Source organism: Gorilla gorilla, chromosome X, assembly GCF_029281585.2.
Source record: "Gorilla gorilla gorilla isolate KB3781 chromosome X, NHGRI_mGorGor1-v2.1_pri, whole genome shotgun sequence".
NCBI lineage: Eukaryota > Metazoa > Chordata > Mammalia > Primates > Hominidae > Gorilla > Gorilla gorilla.
Window position 1 is genome coordinate 11,740,453 of NC_073247.2, and position 21,451 is coordinate 11,761,903.

The following is a 21,451-nucleotide window of genomic DNA, read 5'->3' on the forward strand; positions in this document are numbered from 1 at the left end:
GAAAGGGAGGGAAGGAAGGAAAGGGAGGGAAGGAAGGAAAGGGAGAGAAGGAAGGAAAGGGAGGGAAGGAAAGGGAGGGAAGGAAGGAAAGGGAGGGAAGGAAGGAAAGGGAGGGAAGGAAGGAAAGGGAGGGAAGGAAGGAAAGGGAGGGAAGGAAAGAGAAGGAAGGAAAGGGAGGGAAGGAAGGAAAGGGAGAGAAGGAAGGAAAGGGAGGGAAGGAAGGAAAGGGAGGGAAGGAAGGAAAGGGAGGGAAGGAAGGAAAGGGAGGGAAGGAAGGAAAGGGAGAGAAGGAAGGAAAGGGAGAGAAGGAAAGGGAGGGAAGGAAGGAAAGGGAGGGAAGGAAGGAAAGGGAGAGAAGGAAAGGGAGGGAAGGAAAGGGAGGGAAGGAAGGAAAGGGAGGGAAGGAAGGAAAGGGAGGGAAGGAAGGAAAGGGAGGGAAGGAAAGGGAAGGAAGGAAAGGGAGGGAAGGAAGGAAAGGGAAGGAAGGAAGGAAAGGGAGAGAAGGAAAGGGAGGGAAGGAAAGGGAGGGAAGGAAGGAAAGGGAAGGAAGGAAGGGAGAGAAGGAAAGGGAGGGAAGGAAGGAAAGGGAGAGAAGGAAAGGGAAGGGAGGGAGAGAAGGAAGGGAGAGAAGGAAGGAAGGGAGAGAAGGAAGGAAGGGAGAGAAGGAAGGAAGGGAGAGAAGGAAAGAAGGGAGGGAAGGAAGGAAAGGGAGGGAAGGAAGGAAAGGGAGAGAAGGAAGGAAAGAAAGGGAAGGAAGGAAGGAAAGGGAGAGAAGGGAAGGGAGGGAGAGAAGGAAGAAAGGAAGGAAGGGAAGGGAAAGGAAGGGAAGGGAGGGAAGGAAGGGAGAGAAGAAGAGAAGGATGGGAGGGAAGGAAGGAAGGAAGGATTGGTTGGCTGAAGAAGAGAGGGAGGGTTGGATGGAAGGAGGAGGGAAGGAAGAGACAATGTGAGAGGAGGTGAGGAAGACAGGAAGAGAGGGGAGATAAGGAGGCTGCGGGGAGAGGGAAGGCACTGATGCCATCCGGATCCATCCAGGCTGCCTCGTCCATCGCGCCTCTGTTTATACAACTATCCACTAAGTGAAGGAACCGGCAAAAATCTCTGCTCCTGGGGAACGCTTTCACCAGCTGCTGGCTTTATTCACTCAGAAATTTTGATGCCAAAACACCCGAAAGTACATCATAACTTGAGGATTTACAGACAAGAAAGAGGAGCACAGAACTGACCGTGGGTGCCCTGGAAAAAGTTGCTCTAAACAAGGACCACGACAAAAACAAAAATAATAATAATAAAAAACCTCCCTCCACTCCCAGGATCAAGGGGTTCAGACAAACTGCAGTCCAGATGGACACGCGGCAGACAAATGAATGAGGAGCTAATGCATTTCTCTGGTTTATTGAACAACAGTCCCACTTTAAAGCATTAAATAAGAGGCAACCGTTCAGGAGGGGAACAATGGCTTAAAAATAAAAATGAAGACAGAGCCGGAACAGTTCACATTTTTCACGTGAGTGACGAAAAGCAAAGGATAGTGAGAGACGTAAAGAGAACGCTGGCAATGCTACAGAATGGAGTCCACGGAGGCGTGGGCTGCCCTGCGTGCCCGGCCTCGGGGCAGAACAGAGAGCAACCCCAAAGCCTGCCCCACTGTGTCCCTTCCAGCTGCCCTTCTGCTGAGAACACCCGGAGCTGAGGGTTCCAAGTTCACGGCGGAACCGCTTCCCTTAAAAAGAAAGCAAAGGTTACGTGGATTTCTCCCGTGCTTCCTTTTCGACAGACTTAAACCGGCTCAGGACGTAAGGATAAAATTCTGTGCTGCCTGCAGCCCTGAGAAGTCAGCAGCTGTGAAATGCAGGTAGTTCCTTTGCCCTCTGACACCCGGAGTTCTTGGGGTCTCGGCAGAACATTGCCTGGAGCTGGGTGGGGTCATCCCTCCTAGACACCGTCCTCCCCAGCCCAGCTTGTCTTCACGGAGGCAGAGAACCCGCTGCATGTAGAATCCAAGCAATATGCTAAGCCTCGTGAAGTATTTTTCCTCCAGCTAAAAAGCAGTTCTACATGTTGGAAAACGTCTGTTTCCCTGAATGACTGAAAGCAACTCGCAGGAATCCAGCCACGGAAAACCCCTCCGGGGGCAATATTTTAAAATTCATTTCCCCTGTGGTATTGAGTTTAAAAGAGAAGAATCAAGAGTCCTTTCCGGTAATCAAATCAAAAACACCTTACGTGGAGAAGCTGGCCGCACGGGGGAACTGGACTTTTAGGGCTGAGACACCGAAGACATAACCTCCGGACCCGTGAGCCACCCACTTTGTTTTGTTTTGAGACGGAGTGTCACTCTGTCCTCCAGGCTGGAGTGCAGTGGCGTAGTCTTGGCTCACTGCAACCTCCACCTCCTGGGCTCAAGCGATTCTTCCGCCTCAGCCTCCCGAGTAGCTGGGATTACAGGCGCGTGCCACCGCACCTGGCTAGTTTTTTGTATTTTTAGTAGACACGAGGTTTCACCATATTGGTTGGCCAGGCTGGTCTCGAACTCCTGACCTCAGCGTGAGCCACCACGCCCGGCCACCGCCCAGTTTTAAGGACCAACTCCGCAACGTGGAATTTCGGCAGGCAGCAGGAAGCAGGCTCTCTGGCAGCAACCTGTCGAAAATACAACACATTCCACACTTTTTTTTTGTTTGCTTTTTGTTAAGTGTCTGCATTTTTGTACTCATCTGTCACATTTTTAACCGAACATTAAAAAAAAAGGTCTCTCTTTTTAAGAAGGGCATTTTGGCTAAAAGGTCTCTTCCCCATTTCTCAGAAGCAAGAGGTCCCTGCTTGCACGAGAATGTAAACATGAATTCAGTGATCTGGACCTCGCAGAAGTCAGACATGATGATCGGGAAAGGCTCCTTCGACGCCACCCAGAATGTTCCTGCGTTTCTTCTAAACCCTTCTAGGGAGAACTCGAATCAGACATGGTGTAGGTGTTAAGTGTCTGTGAAGGAAGGAACAGCTCCTCTAGGCTCTGCTGCACGCAGGGAGTTGAGCGTTGGCAATTCCCAAGCAGAAGTCGTCAGGGCCCCGGGAATAGGGGAGGGAAGGAAACCCACTCAAAGCCACCTCTCTTGTGTCTTCTTTTTTCTTTTTGAGAGAGTCTCGCTCTTGTCGCCCAGGCTGGAGTACAGTGCAGCGATCTCAGCTTACTGCAACCTCCACCTCCCAGGTTCAAGCGATTCTCTGGCCTCAGCCTCCAGAAGCTGGGATTACAGGCACATGCCATCAGGCCTGGCTAATTTTTGTATTTTTAGTAGAGACGGGGTTTCGCCATGTTGGCCAGGCTGGTCTCGATCTCCTGACCTCAGTTGATCTGCCCGCCTCGGCCTCCCAAAGTGCTGCGATTATAGACAGGAGCCACCGCACCCGACCGTCTCTCACTTCTCGAATCTCTTTCCTTTTTCCACCTTCTAGGTGTCAAAGACAGTGGATGGTCTCTGAGGTTCAAAACCAAGCTGACCGGGTAAGTATTTACAGCAAAGCATCCAATGGGCTGCTGCAGGGATGACTTGTAAGACAACATGCTTCCTCGCTACAGGAAGCTGCTGTCCCTAATGCCAAAGAAACCGCCGCTGACGCCATCCCCCAAGGAGAACACCTGCTCCTGGTCCAGGCCCCACTCCCCCTCGTCCTGGTCCTCGGGTTCCGCCTCCGCCCCACTCCGGGCGTTCTCATACAGAAACACCTGCTCGTCCACGTGCGCGGGAGCCAGCCGGTTCCTCTTGGCGCTGACCACGTTGGCGGCGGAACCGAAGAGACGCTCGGGGGCGACGCGCGTGGCCGTCACGCACCAGTACTTCTGCAGCACCTTGGGCAGCAGGGGGAAGAGGGCCAGGCGGTCTGACCACCACTTGAGGGGGTCTTCGTTGAGGCCAAGCACCTTCTGGGACTTGAAGTTGCTCAGCTCCTCCACCACCTGGGCATGCCACTCTTCCTGGTCCTCCACGCCGCCTGTCTGGCAGAAGATCTCGGCCAGCATGTTGTTGATGACGCTGGCGGGCGGCGGCGTGGACGTCCGCATGAGCTTCTTGACGGGAGGCTCCTCGGGCACCGGGAAGATCTTGTCCTCGGCTGGCCGGTAGCCGCCCTCTTTGACCTTGTCCAGCAGGCCCTTGGCCTCTTCCACCACGCGGTTCTCCACCTGCTGCCGCTCGAAGGCGGAGAGGAAGGGCAGCCTCTTGTAGCGGGGGTCCAGGAAGGTGGCCACGTTGAGAAACATGTCGATCTCGGGCGTCTCCTGGTAGGTCTTGGAAAGCTCCTTGGCGATGACCTCCTTGGCCATGCTGAGCTCCTTGGAGTCGGTCTCCTTGATGTTGAGCGTGGTGTTCAGGAGCATGTGCAGCAGCGGCTTCACCATGCTGATGGTGGGGTACCTGGAGGCCGACAGCATCTCGGCCACCTGCTTGAAGGGCTGCAGGAGCTCCACCAGCCCCTCGATGGTGGCCCACTCGCTGGCCTCCAGCATGAGGTGGTGGTTGTTGCTGTCCTCCACCAAGACCCCGGCGATGACGAACTGCTGCTCCTTGAGGCGCTGCAGCATGGCCAGCGTGCTCCCCCACCAGGAGACGCGGTTGCTCACCAGCATGCAGTGGGCCACGTTCTGCTGCTTCTGCTTCTCATAGAGCATGTACATGGCCACGGCAGACTGCTGGAAGTACTCCACCAGTTTGCGGCAGCGCGACAGCAGCGCCCCCAGCTTCGGGAGCTGGAAGGCCTGCTGGATGCCGGCATTGAAGGTGTGGCCCAGGCAGGGCATGTGCACTGCGACGTCCAGCAGGGAGCACGCCTTCACGATGTCCTTGCCATAGTTGGTGGTGGCCCCGAAGACCTTGGCACTGATGCCCCACTCGATGAAGACCTCATAGAGCACCCGCGTGATGGTCTCCGCCGTGTTCTCTTCGGGCACCTCGAAGGTCTTCAGGCAGCGGGAGCCCATGGACAGGCAGTTGGGGGCGCCCAGGCCCAGGAAGTGGGCGGCCAGCGTGACGTAGGCGCGGTTCTGATTCTCACTCCTCCACATGTCGGTGGAGATGCCACACCAGGTGGCCTCGGCCAGCTCCTTCAGGATCACCTCCCGGACGGCCCCGTACTTCTCAGGGATGGCCTTGGTAGAGATGTACTTCCGGCTGGGCAGCTCATACCGGGGGTCGGCCGTCTTCAGCAGCACCTTGAAGGTGGGCTCGTCCACGATGGAGGCCGGGTACAGCCCCTCGCAGATGAGGCCCAGCACGGCGGCCGTCAGCTCCTGCTGCTTCTTGCTGTCGTAGCCGTGGCCGGCCTTGACGGCCAGCGCGTCCTGCCCGGGCTGCTGGGACGACTCGGGCTTCAGCTTGGAGAAGGCGGTGGCGAAGGCTTCACGCATCTGCTCTGTGTTGCTCTTGACGAACTCGCAGAATTCCTCCGGGTGGTTCTTCTCCAGGTGGTAGGACAGGTTGGAGGTGTTTCCGGAGTAGGCGATCTGGGCCATGCAGATGCGGCAGTAGATTTTCTTCCACTGCAGGATGCATCCCTCGGCGTTGGTGTCGAAGCCAAAATACTTCCACACCTTGCTCTTGGCGCGGGGGTGGGCCACCAGCTTCAGGTCTGTCTGGGAGCTCTCCAGGCTTTTATTCTCCATTGCTTCTCCACCGGAGCCTGCCTGCTGGACGGCTGCTCATGCGTGGGGACCTGCTGAGAAGGGCCAAGACAAACACAGCATGAGAAGGGACCCAGGCACGCACGGGAGCCCTGCCGGGGAGACAGACAGGGTGCCGGGGCAGCTCCGCTTTCAACCAAAGGGCACTGGGGCCGGACGGCTGGACCTTCCTTGAGGGTCACTTTTGCAGAGTGGAGGAGGGAACCTAGCGCAGGAATACGCTCTTTCTTCCACGTTAATCCGACTGCAGCGATGCCGCACGTGTCAACATACAGGTTTGCGAGTGAGCACGGCATTTTTGCAGGGCTGTACCTGACAAGTGCCTTTACTTTTTTTTTTTTTTGAGACAGAGTTTCGCTCTGTCACCCAGGCTGCAGTGCAATGGCGTGATCTCAGCTCACTGCAACCTCCGCCTCCCGGGTTCAAGCGATCTTCCTGCCTCAGCTTCCTCAGTAGCTGGGATCACAGGCACCTGCCATCACGCCTGGCTAATTTTTGTATTTTTGGTAGAGACAGGGTTTCACCATGTTGGTCAGGCTGGTCTCGAACTCCTGACTTCAGGTGATCCACCTGCCTTGGCCTCCCAAAGTGCTGGGATGACAGGCGTGAGTCACCGCACCCGGCCTGACAATGCCTCTGTCATCGCAGGGGCTTGTTGTTCCTGTCCTAAGAGCTTTCCCAAGCACCTGCCACGTGGGAAAGCCGCGTAGATCTTTTCTGGGGATGAAGCCTACATAGAAGAATCCACAAGCGGCCAGGCAGACCCCCCACTGCCAACCATCACAGCAGGATTCTCCGAATGCCACCTGAGCTTCATTCACTGCATTAAAGAAGCCAAACAGGACCTCCATCTGACTAAAGCCGGCTTTCCTATGGCTAAGAGGCACTGCACACTCTTCTCAAACTTTATGGTTTAAAATGAAGCCATGTGGAACGTCACAGGTGCATCCGTGATCTGCAAGCACGTCTGAAGAAGCATGGATTTCTCAATGCCTGGAACTTCTCAAAACGCCCATTGTGTCCAGTCACACCTGTGGGCAGACAGGCCCAATTGGGCAAATATCACACACCTGTGCAAACATCGGGCACTCAGTGTGGAGGCTTAGATGACCTAGAAGCCAGTCCCCAGGGTTCCTGTTGAGGTTGAATGCTCACACATACAGGCCCTTCCAGCTGCCACTCAGGAGGCCACCTCTGTGACTGGGTTGCCCAAAATGACAGCTGGGCTTTGTTAAAAGGTGTAATTGTGTCTGCAAGTGTGCAGTACAGTGCTCAGGAGGGTACATAACAAAATGCACCACCCAGGCACGTTCAGAGTGTTGGGATACAGTCAGTGCAAGGAGGCATATTTCAATGATGACTATAGTGGGTTGAAAAGCGTCCTCCCCTACCAAAGAAAATCTGTATCCACCTGGTACTTGTGTATGGGATCTTGTTTGGAAAAAAGGGTCTTTGCAGATGTATTAATAATGAAGGTAAGGACCTTAAGATGAGATTATTCTCAATTGAGGTGGGTCCTAAATGCAGTGACCAGTGTCCTTAATAGAAGACAGATGAGGAGACACAGACACAGAGGAGAAGACCACATGGAGACAGAGGCAGAGCCTGGAGTGATGCGGCCACAAACCCAGAACGTCTGGAGCCCCCAGGAGCTGGGAGAGGCAGGAAGGATCCTCCCCTAGAGCCTCCAGAATGAACTGGATGAAATCATGGTGGATTGAACAGTGGCCCGCAGAAAGATCTGTCCACATCCTAAAGCCCAGGATGTGGAATGAGATCTTACTTGGTTATAAGAAATGTTGTACATCTCATGAGTTAAGGATCTGGAGATGAGATCAGCCGGGATTTGAGTGAGCCCTAAATGCAATGACAGATGTCCTTATAAAAGACAGAAGAGGAGACACAGACACAGAGAAGGCCACATGGAGACAGAGGCAGAGACTAGAGTGATGATGTGGCTGGCCTGAAGCCCAGGGACGCCAGGAGCCCCCAGGAGCTGGGAGAGGCAGGAAGCACCCTCCGCGTAAGCCTCCGGAGGGAGCACAGCCCTGAGACACTTTGATTTCAGACTTCTGGCCTCCAGAACTGGGAGAGAATAAGCTATGGTTTTAAGCCCTCCGGTTTCTGGTACTTTATTAAAGCAAGGTATTCTGAAGGTTAATTTTGCCCGAAATAATGACTGGAGGTCTTAGAAAGGCCCCCCGTCTTCACGGGCAGTCGCGGCCTGCGTTGCTGGCTTTCCGTCAACGGAGCCTGCCCAGTGCTTTTTAGGGAGACGCCGCCACGTGCCGGGTGAGCTGGGCATTGCCAGAGCCCAGCAGTGCCACTTCCCAAGACTGGGGTGCAAGGATGGGGGTCCTGTGACCAATGCCAGCACCCCGGTTTGTTCTAAGGTGCTGAGAGAATGAATAACACGACCGGGACTTCCAGAAAACGAGGAACCCCCAAACTGCATCTTCTGCAGCCGAGTTAGGGTGGGGCCCCTGGATTACACAGTCAACGGAGGGGGAAAAGAATCTCACGAGGCCTCCTAAGTCCGACCTGAGTGACAGGACACAGCTGTATCAGATCCTCCATCATCATCATCATATTATTATTATTTGGCTGAAACAGGTTTTGGTACTTGGGAGGAAAAGGTTTACATTCCATTATTATTATTTGTGCTATTGGGCTGAAAGAGGTCCCAGTCCTCAAACAAAAGTTTAAATTCTATTTATTATTATTATTATTATTATTATGTGGCTGAAAGCGGTTCTGGAACCTGAAGGAAAGGTTTCAATTCCATTATTATTATTATTTTTATTATTATGAAGATTAGGCTGGAAGAGGTCCCAGTACCAGCAACAAAGGTTTATATTCTAATTATTATTGTTACGGTTGTTATTATTATTAGGCTGAAAAACGTCTCAGTACCTGTAACAAAGGTTTATATTCTAATTATTATTGTTACGGTTGTTATTATTATTAGGCTGAAAAAGGTCTCAGTACCTGTAGCAAAGATTTTTATGCTGGCGCCAGGCACGGCGGCTCACGCCTGTACTCTCAGCACTTTGGGAGGCCAAGGTGGGTGGATCACCTGAGGTCAGGAGTTTGAGACCACCCTGGACAACATGGTGAAACCCCTCCTCTACTAAAAATACAAAATTAGCCGGGCGTGGTGGTGGCACATGCCTGTAGTCCCAGCTACTCGGGAGGCTGACGCACGAGAATCGTTTGAACCCGGGAAGCAGAGGTTGCAGTGAGCCGAGATCGCGCCATTGCACTCTAGCCTGGGCAACAAGCGCAAAACTCCGTCTCAAAGAAAGAACAAAACAAAAAAAAAGATATATATGCTATTATTACTATTATTTTTAGGCTGGAAGAGGTCCCAATACCTGGAAGAAAAGTTTGTACTCGGTTATTATTATCTGTCTGAAAGAGGTCCTGAAAGCTGGAGCAAACATCCATATTCTATTATTATTATTATTATTATTATTATTATTATTATTATTATTGTGATTGTTTGACTGAAAGAAGTCCCAGTGCCTGGGGCCAAGGTTTATATTCTATTATCATTGCTGTTATTATTATTTGGCTGAAACAGGTCCTGATACCTGTAGCAAAGGCTTATATTATTATATTATTATTATTATTAGGCTGAAAGAGGTTCTAGAACCTGGAGCAAAGGTTTTTATTCTATTATTATTACTTTTGTTATTAGGCTGAAAGAGATCCCAGTAACAGAACAAAAGTTTATATTCTATTTTATTATTATTTGGCTGAAAAAGGTGCCAGGGCCTGTAGTAAAGGTTTATATTCTATGATTATTATTAGGCTGAAAGAAGTCCAGGTACCTGGAACAAGAGTTTATATTTTATTATTATTATTTAGCTGAAAAAGGTTCTGGTACTTCAGTCAAAGGTTTATGTTCTATTATTATCATTATTATTATTATTTGGCTCACAGGTGTCCCAGTACCTGGACCAAAGGTCTGTTTTCTATTAATACTATTGTTATTATTACTATTTGGCTGAAAAAAGGTTCTGGTACCTAGAGCCAAGTTTTATATTCCACTATTATTATTTGGTTGAAAGAGGTCCCAGTACCTAGAAGAAAAGTTTATATTCTATTATCATTATAATTATTATTACTGTCATTACTGTTGGTCTGAAAGAGGTCCTAGTACTGTGAACAAAGGTTTATATTCTATTATTATTCTTATTTGGCTGAAAGAGCTCTCAGGACCTGGAGCAAACGTTTATATTCTATCATTATTATCATTATTACTATTGTTATTATTATTACTGGGCTGAAAGAGGTCACAGTACCCTGAACAAAGGTTTATATTCTATTGTCATTATTATTATTATTGTTATTATTTGGCTGAAAGACGTTCCAGGAGATGAAGCAAAGGTTTATATTCTATCATTATTACTATTATTATTATTATTACTGGGCTGAAAGAAGTCACAGTACCCTGAACAAAGGTTTATATTCTATTATCATTAATATTATTATTATTATTTGGCTGAAAGACATTCCAGGACGTGAAGCAAAGGTTTATATTTTATCATTATTATCATTATTCCTATTGTTGTTATTATTATTGGGCTGAAAGACGCCCCAGTACCATGAACAAAGGTTTATATTCTATTATTATTAATATTATTGTTATTATTTAGGTGAACAAAGGTTTGTATTCTATTATGATGATCATCATTATTTGGCTGAAACAGGTCTAGTACCTGGAGCGAAGTTTTGTACTAAGAGCCAAAATTCCCAAACCCCTAACCAAGTGACTCCTGGAAGGAGAAACAAGAAGCTCCCTCCCACATGTCTCCTGCTGTCAGAATTCCATGGGACTCCCAGGTAAAGAACCGTCCACACAGTAGGTGGGTTCCATCTGAACCCACGTAACAGCCACAGCAGAGCTGGCCTTCTGCAGTGAGTACCCTCCTTCCTCCTTCCTCCTTCCTCCTTCGTCCTCCCTTGCAGCGCTTCCGTGCACACAAGGCCACGAATAAAGGTTGCTGCAAACCAGCCTCTCACTGCCTCAATTCTTCAAGACTGGTGCAGCATCCCCAGTGGGGGGAGGGGGGGGTGTTGGGGGGGACACTCCCCAAAACGCTCTCAGGGGGCCGGCGATTTCACGTTTCCAATTGCACATCCATGAGAGGCCAGTGGATGTGCCTCACATGACTCTTACCAGAACGACACGTCACAAGAGACCAGTGTGAAGAAGCAGAGGAAGGAGCCAGCCGCCATCCGTCCCTTTATGGATGAGGCTGACAAAACCCTAAAACTCAGCGACTCTTCTCCCTAAGTTTTTGTTATTTTGGAAATGACAATCATTTTTCTTTTAAAAAACATACAGCACATGGCCAAAGGGTACCAAGTTTCTGTTCAACAGGAGAAATCCGTTTCAGTGACCTACTGCACAGCGTGGTGGCTATAGTTAATAGTGTATTACATATTTCAAAATAGCTAAAAGAGGTTTTTATTTTTGTTTTTTGTTTTTTTGGTTTTTTTGAGACGGAATCTCACCCTGTTGCCCAGGCTTGAGTGCAGTGGCGCAATCTTGGCTGACTGCAACCTCCACCTCCCAGGTTCACACCATTCTCCTGCCTCAGCCTCCCAAGTAGCTGGGACTACAGGCGCACACTGCCACACCCAGCTAATTTTTTGTATTTTAGTAGAGATGGGGTTCCACTGTATTGCCCAGGCTGGTCTCAAACTCCTGAGCTCAGGCAATCCACCCGCCTCAGCCTCCCAAAGTGCTGGGATTATAGGCATGAGCCACCGCACCCGGCCCACTAATAGAGATTTTAAATGTCTTGCGTGCAGTGTATACTGCTCGGGTGATGGGTGCCCCAGAATCTCACAAATCACCTCTAAAAAACTTACTCATGGAATCAAACACCACCTGTTCCCCAATAACCTATGGAAATAAAAAACAGAAAAATAGCTAAAAGAGATTTTAAATGTTCCCACCACAAAGGAAAAATAGCGGGTGATAGATATTAGTTTGATTTAATTATTCCACAATGCAAACATACAGCAAAGCATCACACTGTGCCCCATAAGTGTACACATTTATATATTTATATAAAAATATCAATTGTCTTTATTTACATCTAAATTATATAAATATAACTCATTTGTATTTTATATTTATAGAAAAGTATAAATTATTCTAAAAATATATATATTTAATAAAAATAAAATATAAGAACAATAAATATATTACATACATTTTTGGTAGTAACATGTAATTGGCCTGTTACCATTACTTTTAAATAAATTGTTAAATATGTTTTAAATTTCTGTTTTAATGTCTAACAGGATGACTTATTGACTGTTATAATCCACAAAAACAAAAACTGTCTGGGGTCCTCATGTTTTTGGGGGGATTCTATGATCAAGAAGTTGGAGGCCGGAGGCAGGGGCTCACCCCTGTAATCCCAGCAATTTGGGATGCCAAGGTGGACTATCACCTGAGGTCAGGAGTTCAAGACCAGCCTGAGCAACATGGAGAAACCCCATCTCTACTAAAAATACAAAATGAGCCAGGCGTGGTGGCACATGCCTGTCATCCCAGCTACTCGGGAGGCTGAGGCAGGAGAATCGCTCGAACCCGGGAGGCAGAGGTTGTGGTGAGCTGAGATCATGCCATTGCACTCCAGCCTGGGAAACAAGAGCGAAACTTGGTCTCAAAAAAAAAAAAAAAAAAAAGAAAAAGAAGAAGTTGGAAAACTGCTGTTTTTACTTCTACCTGATTTCTAATAGCCACTGTTCACTACTCATAAAACCAACAAGAATTAACTTTCCCTTTACAGGTTAAAAAAAAAATAGTTTGAAAAGTAAGACTTCTATAAATAGCTTTGTAAGTGGGCCAGTTGGCATATTTTTTGTAAATACTCAGTCCTGTGGTACAGCATTTACGAGTCCATTTTGCATCCCAGAAAGTGAAGGAATATTCTGTGGCCTATTATTTACAATAGAACTTTTAAGAAAAATTCTGTGGCAGTATTGGAACTGGACTTGACTATAGGTACCATCAATTTTCTCTCCTTTGCAGAACTCATTGATGCATCAGAGAAAATGCAATTTCTAAACAGATCACCCTGTTATTAATACCGGTGGGCAGAGACTTTCTTCATTCAATATGATCATTTTCAACAGATTTCAGGCCATATCAATGTTCAAGTTTTGATGCCATATTAGGATATTAAATGCACTGATTAAATCATCTCTTTTAAAATCCAACCAACAGATACAACTTACTGAATGGGCCGCATGGATATAGTCTTAAGAACACAGAGACAGACCCTCTTATGGGAATTCTCAATTTGCTTCTAAACCCCCTCTGTAAAGGCATGACCAACATCTATGATTAATTTGTAATTATCTTGTTTTTCCATGATGAACTGTAAGAAGACACCATTTAGGAGTGGATTCCAGCCACAATTTCTTCCTTCTCATACCATGTAAGTCAACTCATGTGGAAGGTGTAACCCAGGCATTTCCTCTGTACGATACCTAAGAAGAACACGCTCCATTTGGAAGTTCTAAGAAAAAACTGCCCTTGCTTCCAATCTGCAGTGGGGAAATTGGCCCTCTTGGTTATTCAAACAGCTTAGCTCAAATGCCCTGGACAAAGTTCAATGTTTCCTCATCAACAGCGAAGGCCTACCAGAGAGAAGCAAATAAAAAACGCCGTTTAGGAAGCTGGCCACCAGCAGACCAAGGACAACAGCATTCCTCCACTGGTATCGAAAATTATTTTTAATCCATACATAGGAAGGGGCTCGATGAGGGCAAGCCACTTAAGTTAATCTTTAGAGAAGGCCATTCTGTTTCGATACACACCCGGGTACAGATTCCCTTGGCAGACACGTGACTTCACCAGAAGCTTGTCCTCTTTAACAACCTTCTGTTGTTGTTTAATCAGTAAATGGCAAAAAAAAAAAAAAAGATTCCAGCCCTCCTTTCTAATGCACAAAGAGCAAGTTTTTCAAAGGCCAGCATTTTGGTGAGCTGCTGCGGGAACCCCGGCCTCTCCTGCCAGGGCCCACACAGGCCCTTAAGGAGGTTTAAGGGGACCTTTCTGTAAGCAAAACTGCCCGGATAAACATAATCTTCTGCGAGACTCCACACAATTGTTCAGCAGCTGTAAACCGTTCACCTTGCAACTGATTACTTCCTTCAAACAAACATGCTCTCCTGCCCTCCGAAAGCCTGACTACAGTTCCCTTTACTCTCCTTCTTCTATGCACTTGTAATTATGCTAAGTGGGTTTAAAAAAAAATACTGAAGGCCAGTTTGGCAGAAAAAGAAAAGCTTAGCTCACGGAAAACTCAAAGCTCTTTTTCTCTGGCTAGAGGCGGGAGAGAGAGAGGCTCACTTTAAAACATCCACTCCAGGCACGCTTCTCAAAGTGTGGCGCTGGGACCCCTGGGGTTCCTTCAGTGGGTGCAGAGTGGAAGTCAAAAGTCATTTCACAATAAGGCACCCAAGCGCTTCGCCTGGCTGACTCCCAGTCTCCCAGAGGCGTGCAGTAGTGTCTTCCAGAGGCCTCCTGACATACCATGACACTGTCTACAGAGGCAGAAATAACAGCTCTCTTCTTAGGCTGGACATTTAAGACATTCAGGGCAACGTACACCACCACCCCCACCACACTGACCCTCTGAACGCTCTGTTTTGGAAAACTGTTATTTTTGAAACAAAGTATCATTTAACCTAACATGGAATTAACATTCCCTTTATTCCAGTTCACAAATAATTGTTTACAGGTTTCTAGGTTTAAATTGAGAATATGGGCCGGGCACAGTGGCGCTCTGTCTGTAATCCCAGCAGTTTGGGAGGTCCAGACTGGAGGACTGCTGCAGGCCAGGGGTTCAAGACCAGCCTGGGCAACATGGTGAGATGCCATCTCTACAAAAAATTTAAAACATTAGCCAGGCGTGGTGGCTCACGCCTGTAAACCCAGCACTTTGGGGGACCCAGGTAGGAGGACTGCTTCGGCCCATGAGTTTCAGACCAGCCTGGGCAACGTAGCGAGACCCTATTGCTACAAAAAAAAAATTAAAACATTAGACAGGTGTGGTGGCTCACACCTGTAATCCCAACAGTTTGGGAGGCAAAGGAAGGAAGATCGCTTGAGCCCAGGAGTTCGAGACCAGCCTGAGCAACATAGCAAGACCCCGTCTACAAAAATTTAAAACATTAGTCGGATGCAGTAGCTGGTACCTGTAATGCCAGCACTTTGGGAGGCTGAGGCAGGAGGACTGCTTGAGCCCAGGAGTTCGAGAGTAGCCTGGGCAACAGAGCAAGACTTCATCTCTACTTCCTATTACAAAAAATAATAATAATAATAAATTCTGAACCTGCAAATCTATGAATAGAAGTTATGTGCATACACAAAACACAGTGGCGGTCATCACTGATGAGTTCAGACGGTAAACGAGTCCTGCAAAGTTGGAGATCTGTGACTCAGAGATGTTTACAAAGGCCAAGGAAACAAAGTTGCCACTTAACGGGCCTGCCCTCCCCACCAGACCTCCGTGGCTCCCCAGTGCCCGAGAAGCCGCCTCTGGGCCCCCTCTGGAGACGTCCTCCGGAGAAGGGCCCATCCTCACTTACCCTGGGGTGGGTAGGGGTCGAGGTCCCTGGGACGCCCGCTCCTCCCCTCCGGGGCCTGGCGGGGGCGCGCGGTCACTGGCCGACCGCAGGCTGCAGGCAGAGCCGCCTGATGTCTTGGGCGCGGGGCGTGCGAGCCCCCGGGTCCCCGGCCATGGCCCGGAGGTGTCAGGGTGCGCGGGGGGGCGGTTGCACGGGGGCTGCTCGGTTGGAGCCCGACCCGGGACAGGCGGGGAGGCCACACGCGCGGGGAGGGAAGGGTCGGGCCGGGTCGGGCCGGGCCACGCGCGCAGAAGAGCCGGCGGGGACGGGAAGCGCGGGGCGGGGAGGTCCCAGGCGCGCACGCCCCGCCCCCCACCCCCGGCCACACCGCGACCCCCGCCCAGCCCCACTTCCGGGAGCGCCACCGCCTCGCCAAGGTCACGCGGAGCCCCCGCGCCCCCGCCCCCGAGCCAGCCCGCGCCCACCCGGGTCCCCGGAGCCCTGACCCCTGCCCCGCCCCGCTGACCTGGCTCCAGGAAGCCCCCGCGGCAGCGCCGCAGCAGCTGCGCCAGGATCACCGCGGCGCCTACCGCGTAGACCCGCAGGGCCGCCCGCGCCGCAGACAATGGCGACATGGCTGCCCCGGCCGCGCCGCCGCCGCTTCCGCGCCGCCCGCGGGACTCTGCGCCCGCCCGCCCTCCCGGACGGACGGCGGAAACGCGCGCGCCCCGGACCGCCCCCTGCCCGCCCCGAACCGCCCCGGCCTGCGGGGAACCCCCAACCCCAGACCCCGCCCGGGCCCTCTGGGATCCCGCACCGCCTGCAGGACTGGGGACCCCGAGCGGACAACCGACCCCAGCCAGGACACCCCCCCCAGGACCACAGACTCCAGCCAGGAACCCCCCCTGCAAGGACCATAGACTTCAGCCAGGACCCCCCCCCAGGACCACAGACCCCAGCCAAGACCCCCCGTCTGAACCAGAGACCCCAGCCAGAACGCCACCCCAGGACCACTGACCCCAGCCAGGACGCCCCCAGGACCACTGACCCCAGTCAGGACACCCCCTTCAGGACCACAGACCCCAGCAGGGACCCCCCACACACACCCCCAGCCAGGACCACAGACCCCAGCCAGGAATCCCCCCCAGGACCACAGACCCCAGACCCCAGCAGGGACCCTCCACACCTCCTCCAGGACCACAGACCCCAGCCAGGACCCTTCCCCCTCCCCGCAGGACTGCAGACCCCAGCAGGGATCCCCACCACCACAAGACCAACAACCCCAGCCAGGACGCCCCCAGGACTACAGACCCCAGCCGGCACCCAACTCAGATCCATAGACTCCTCCCAAGAACACCCCCCAGGACCCCAGACCCCTGCTGGGAGCCCCAAGACCACAGACCCCCCCCACTGGGGCACGCCCAGACACCCCACCAAGAACCCCACCAGGACCACAGACCTCCACCAGGACTCCCCAGTACCACAGATCCTCCCAGGGCCCCCCAGGACCACAGACCTCCACCAGGACTCCCCAGTACCACAGATCCTCCCAGGGCGCCCCAGGACCACAGACCTCCACTGGGACCCCCAGTACCACAGATCCTCCCAGGGCCCCCCAGGACCACAGACCTCCACTGGGACCCCCACCACCAGGACCCCTCTCTAGGATCACAGACCCCTACTGGGGCCCCCTTCTAGGACCTTCACCTCCATCAGAACCACCCCCCGGACCACAGGCCCCAGCCAGCACCCCACAAGACCACAGACCCCTGCCAGGACGCCCCCCGGGACTACAGACCCCAGCTGGGACTGCCTCTCCAAGACCCCACACTCCAGCCAAGACCATGGAACCCCATTCAGGCCCCAGCCAGGACCCCCACCATGGGATCACAGATCCCCTACCCAGACCCTGCAGGGGACCAGGACCACCACGGGAACCACCCTCCCCATCTTAGCCAGAATCATGTAACCCCACACAGACCTCAGCAGGGACCACAAGGACTTGGACCCCATAGGGAACCACAGACAACCACCCAGAGCCATGCCAGGATTATGGACCAGGACTCCCACAGAGGACTCTGAACAGCTGCAAGGACCATGGACCCCACACCCTAATTCCTACTGACACCACAGAACCTGCCCCAAGCATGGACCCCACACCCCAGTTCCTGCTGACACCACAGAACCTCCCCCAAGCACGGACCCCACACCCCAGTTCCTACTGAGACCACAGACCCCACCCCAATTCCTGCCAGGCCACAGACACCACCCACCAAACCTACCCCTCCACTTCCCTGCCCCCAACAACCCTGCAGGGATCACAGACCCCCTTCCCGGCCCCTGCAGAGAACTCCAGACTACTTCAGGGACCACGAGCCCCCTCCCGACCCTGATCCCTACTGGGACAGCAGACCCCTACTCAGACCTTGGTTGGGAACCCCAGACAACCACAGAGTTACCTGCCCTCTGTCAGGGAACCCCAGACCAGCACAGAACCCCCACCCAGACCCTTACCAGGACCAAGGTTGAAATCCCACATGGACCCCCCAGCAGACTCCTGCTGGAATTCTTCATGGATCCCCCCACCCAGACACTCAGACCTTCACCCCACCACAACCCTCCCAGTCCCACACCTGGTCCCCCAGGGGACCCCAGACCTGGCATCCAGGACTCTACACAGATCCTAACACCCGCTGTGTTTGGGAGACAGGAGCCTGGGAGAGCTGGGGTGACACCATTTTAATCATCAACTCCATCTTAAAAACCAGGAAGACACATTCCTTGCCGGTCACGGCCCATGGTCATAAGATGTTTACGGCTGAAGAAATGACTTAATAATGCCTCCAAGGACAAACACAGACGACAGCAGAATGTCTGGATGTCGCCATATCGCGTAACCACATATGCTTTTAAAGATAATTACAGTCATGCTTTGACGTGCTTGGGCACGAAAATGCAAAGGATGGCTCTCTCTAAATCAACTAAGGAATAAATGTCACGCCATCAGACATAACCTAGCTTTTACATAGGTAAGACAGACCCCTATAGAAGAAAGCTTTAAAACAAACACAAGGTGTTACACCTCTATGACAAAACAGTTTCTTTTTTTTCTTTCTTTTTTTTTTTTTTTTTTTTTTTTGAGACGGAGTCTGGCTCTGTGGCCCAGGCTGGAGTGCAGTGGCGCAACCTCAGCTCACTGCAACCTCCACCTCCCAGATTCAAGAGTCTCCTCTCTCAGCCTCCCTGGTAGCTGGGATTACAGGCATGCACCAGCACACCCAGATAATTTTCGTATTTTTAATAGAGACGGGATTTCACCATGTTGGCGTGGCTGGTCTCAAACTCCTGACCTCAGGTAATCTGCCCACCTCGGCCGCCCAAAGTGCTGGGATTACAGGTATGAGCCACCACACCCAGCACGTAATGGAATAGTTTCTAATAAACTAAAACTTCCCTGTACTCTTATGACTTACCTTGAATTACTTCTTGACAATATCCAAGAACCCACTCTTGGGGCCTAGATCGGGACCCCTCTCCTGCAACACTGGGACCCTAAATCACCAACCCTATCATTCCCAGGACCCAGACCTCCACCTTCACTCTAGGTCTGCACCCTCATACACATGCCGATGGGCACCCCCCAGCCCCTGCCGAGGTCCAGGAGTGAGAATCTCCACCAGCAAGTCACCTGACCCTAGCCAGGAACTCTATCCCTGCTGGGAGCCAGAACCCCACACTCCACATCTCACTGGGACCCTGGCACCTTGCAGGGCCACAACCCATCTGGAACTTTGGCCCCCATTGGGATGCATCCCCACTCCCATAGGAAGTGAACCCTCCAGGCCTCACTCCCCACAGAACCTCAACAGGCACTAAGGGGCACCCCCAGTGTGCAGGTTGCACCCAGCCACTGGGTGGGCTCTGGTGCAGATCTAAGATGATTGGAATACAGAGACCTACCCGGCGACCTCAGGTGTGACCAGGTGTGCTCAGGTGTGGCCAGGTGACCAAGCTGGATTAAGAAGGATCTTTGTGGCCTTTGCAACCCTCTGTCCTACAGATGAGGAAACTGAGGCCAGGAAGACCAAGGGATGGGGCTGTCCCATTTGGCCAAGTGTGCCAGGTATCTTCACATGTGCCCAAGTATGCTCAGCTGTCGCCAGGTATGCTCAGGTGTGATTAAGTAACCAGGTTGGATTAAGAAGGCTCCTTGTGGGCCAGGTGCAGCGCCTCATGCGCATAATCCCAGCACTTTGGGAGGCTGAGAAGGGTGGATTGCTTGAGACCAGGTGTTCGAGACCTGCCTGGGCAACATGACAAAACCTGTCTTTATTATTTTAATATAAAAAAATTAAATTAAAAAAGAGGGCTTCGCCAGGCACAGGGGCTCACGCCTGTAATCCCAGCACTTTGGGAGGCCAAGGCGGGCAGATCACCTGAGGTCGGGAGTTCGAGACCAGCCTGGCCAACATGGAGAAACTCTGTCTCTACTAAAAATACAAAATTACCTGGAAATAATGGCGCATGCCTGTAATCCCAGCTACTCAGGAGGCTGAGGCAGGAGAATTGCTTGAACCCAGGAGGCGGAGGTTGCAGTGAACCGAGATCGCTCCATTGCACTCTAGCCTGGGCAACAAGAGGGAAACTCCATCTCAAAAAAAAAAAAAAGGTTATTCCAGCCTTTGCAACCTTCTGTCCTACAGATGAGAAAACTGAAGCTTTCTCGTTTGGCCATGTGTCCAGATATCCTGAGGCGTGCCCAGGTATCCTCAGGTGTGACCAGGTATGCCTAGGTGTGGCCAGGGCACCCAGCCAGAAGCATTGGGAAAATCCACAGTCACCCCTGTCCCCACCTTAAAGTTTTCCCAGGAGAGCTGCCGTTGCATGGGGTGTGAAACCGTGACCCCACTGCCAAATTCAGAAGGACCAAGGATTCCACCAGGAGCAGCAGGGGAGTGGGCTTATTGTAGCCCGACATGCTCCTCCCTTTGGGGACTTCTGGTAGTTATCTAAAAGGATGTTTGTGAGCAAAAGGATAGTGACATCTAGAGCCATGAACTGGGGGGCTAAAAGCAGCATGCATCACCTGGTGCTTCCAGCAATGGTTTGGGAGACACCCCTACCTTCCCCACAGCCCACTTATCTTCTCAGAGGCTCATTTCATCATCTGTCATATATTGACTTTGATTTCCATGTGAATGTTTTTAGCCACTGCTGTAACAAATGGCCACGAATGTAGCAGCTTTAAACAACACAAAGTTATTATCTCAAGTCTGCAGGTAAGATGTCCCAAAAATGGGCTCAACCGGGTCACTTGCTCAAGGTCACTGATATGGTTTCGCTGTGTCCCCTCCCAAATCTCATCTTGAATTGTAGCTCCCATAATTCTCATGTGTTGTGGGAGGGACCCAGTGGGAGATAACTGAGTCATGGGGGCGGTTTCTCACACACTGTTCTCATGGCAGTGAATAAGTCTCATGAGATCTGATGGGAGTTTTTTTAATTTGTTTTTTTTGTTTTGTTTTTTTTGTTTTGAGACAGAGTTTCACTCTTGTTGCCCAGGCTGGAGTGCAATGGCAGGATCTCGGCTCACTGCAACCTCCGCCCCCGGGTTCAAGAGATTCTCCTGCATCAGCCTCGCGAGTAGCTGGGATTACAGGCCTGTGCCACCACGCCTGGCTAATTTTTTGTATTTTTAGTAGAGATGGGCTTTCACCATGTTGGCCAGGCTGGTCTCGAACTCCTGACCTCAGCTGATCCACCCACCTCGGCCTCCCAAAGTGCTAGGATTACAGGCGTGAGCCGCCGTGCCCAGCAATCTGATGGTTTTATAAGGGGAAATCCCTTTCGCTTGGCTCTCTCTGTCTTGTCTGCAGCCATATAAAACGTGCCTTTCACCTTCTGCCATGATCGTGAGGCCTCCCCAGCCACATGGAACTCTGAGTCCATTAAAGCTCTTTTTTTTTTTTGAGATGGAGTTTTCGCTCTTGTTGCCAAGGCTGGAGTGCAATAGCATGATCTCAGCTCACTGCAGCCTCTACCTCCCAGGTTCAAGCAATTCTCCTGCCTCAGCCTCAGGAGTAGCTGGGATTACAGGTGCCCACCACCACGCCTGGCTAATTTTTGTATTTTTAGTAGAGACAGGTTTTCACCATGTTGGCCATGCTGGTC

General features: G+C 51.3%; 2 protein-coding genes across 8 annotated transcripts in view; both read right to left on the reverse strand.

The window, feature by feature from the left end:
• Positions 1-15,960, reverse strand: part of DHRSX (dehydrogenase/reductase X-linked) — a 294,832-nt gene extending 278,872 nt beyond the window's left edge. For 2 of the 4 annotated variants that reach the window (XM_055376341.2, XM_055376340.2), the window contains exon 1: positions 15,807-15,939. In XM_055376341.2, coding sequence (XP_055232316.1) covers positions 15,807-15,915 — 109 coding nt within the window. In that variant the 5' untranslated portion in view covers positions 15,916-15,939. Of the gene's footprint in view, positions 1-15,806 lie in introns of all 4 variants that reach the window. The other 2 variants (XM_055376339.2, XM_055376338.2) reach the window with 2 other exon arrangements.
• On the reverse strand, positions 1,380-15,947 carry ZBED1 (zinc finger BED-type containing 1). Of its 4 annotated transcripts, none has more exons than XM_055376333.2 (2): positions 15,807-15,947; positions 1,380-5,712 (listed from the first exon to the last, which is right to left on the reverse strand). In XM_055376333.2, exon 2 carries the CDS (start codon positions 5,657-5,659, stop codon positions 3,575-3,577), a length of 2,085 nt encoding a protein of 694 aa, XP_055232308.1. In that variant the 5' UTR covers positions 5,660-5,712; positions 15,807-15,947; the 3' UTR covers positions 1,380-3,574. The 4 variants fall into 4 exon arrangements, with proteins under 4 accessions (XP_055232308.1, XP_055232311.1, XP_055232312.1 ...); XM_055376336.2 differs by having other exon boundaries at positions 1,380-5,709; positions 15,807-15,931; XM_055376337.2 differs by lacking the exon at positions 15,807-15,947 and adding an exon at positions 15,302-15,682 and having other exon boundaries at positions 1,380-5,709.
• Positions 15,961-21,451: the final 5,491 nt, after the last annotated feature.

Coding starts and splice junctions, on each gene's coding strand:
- ZBED1 (XM_055376333.2), bottom strand. CDS start 5,659: ATGGAGAATAAAAGCCTGGAGAGCTCCCAGACAGACCTGAAGCTGGTG.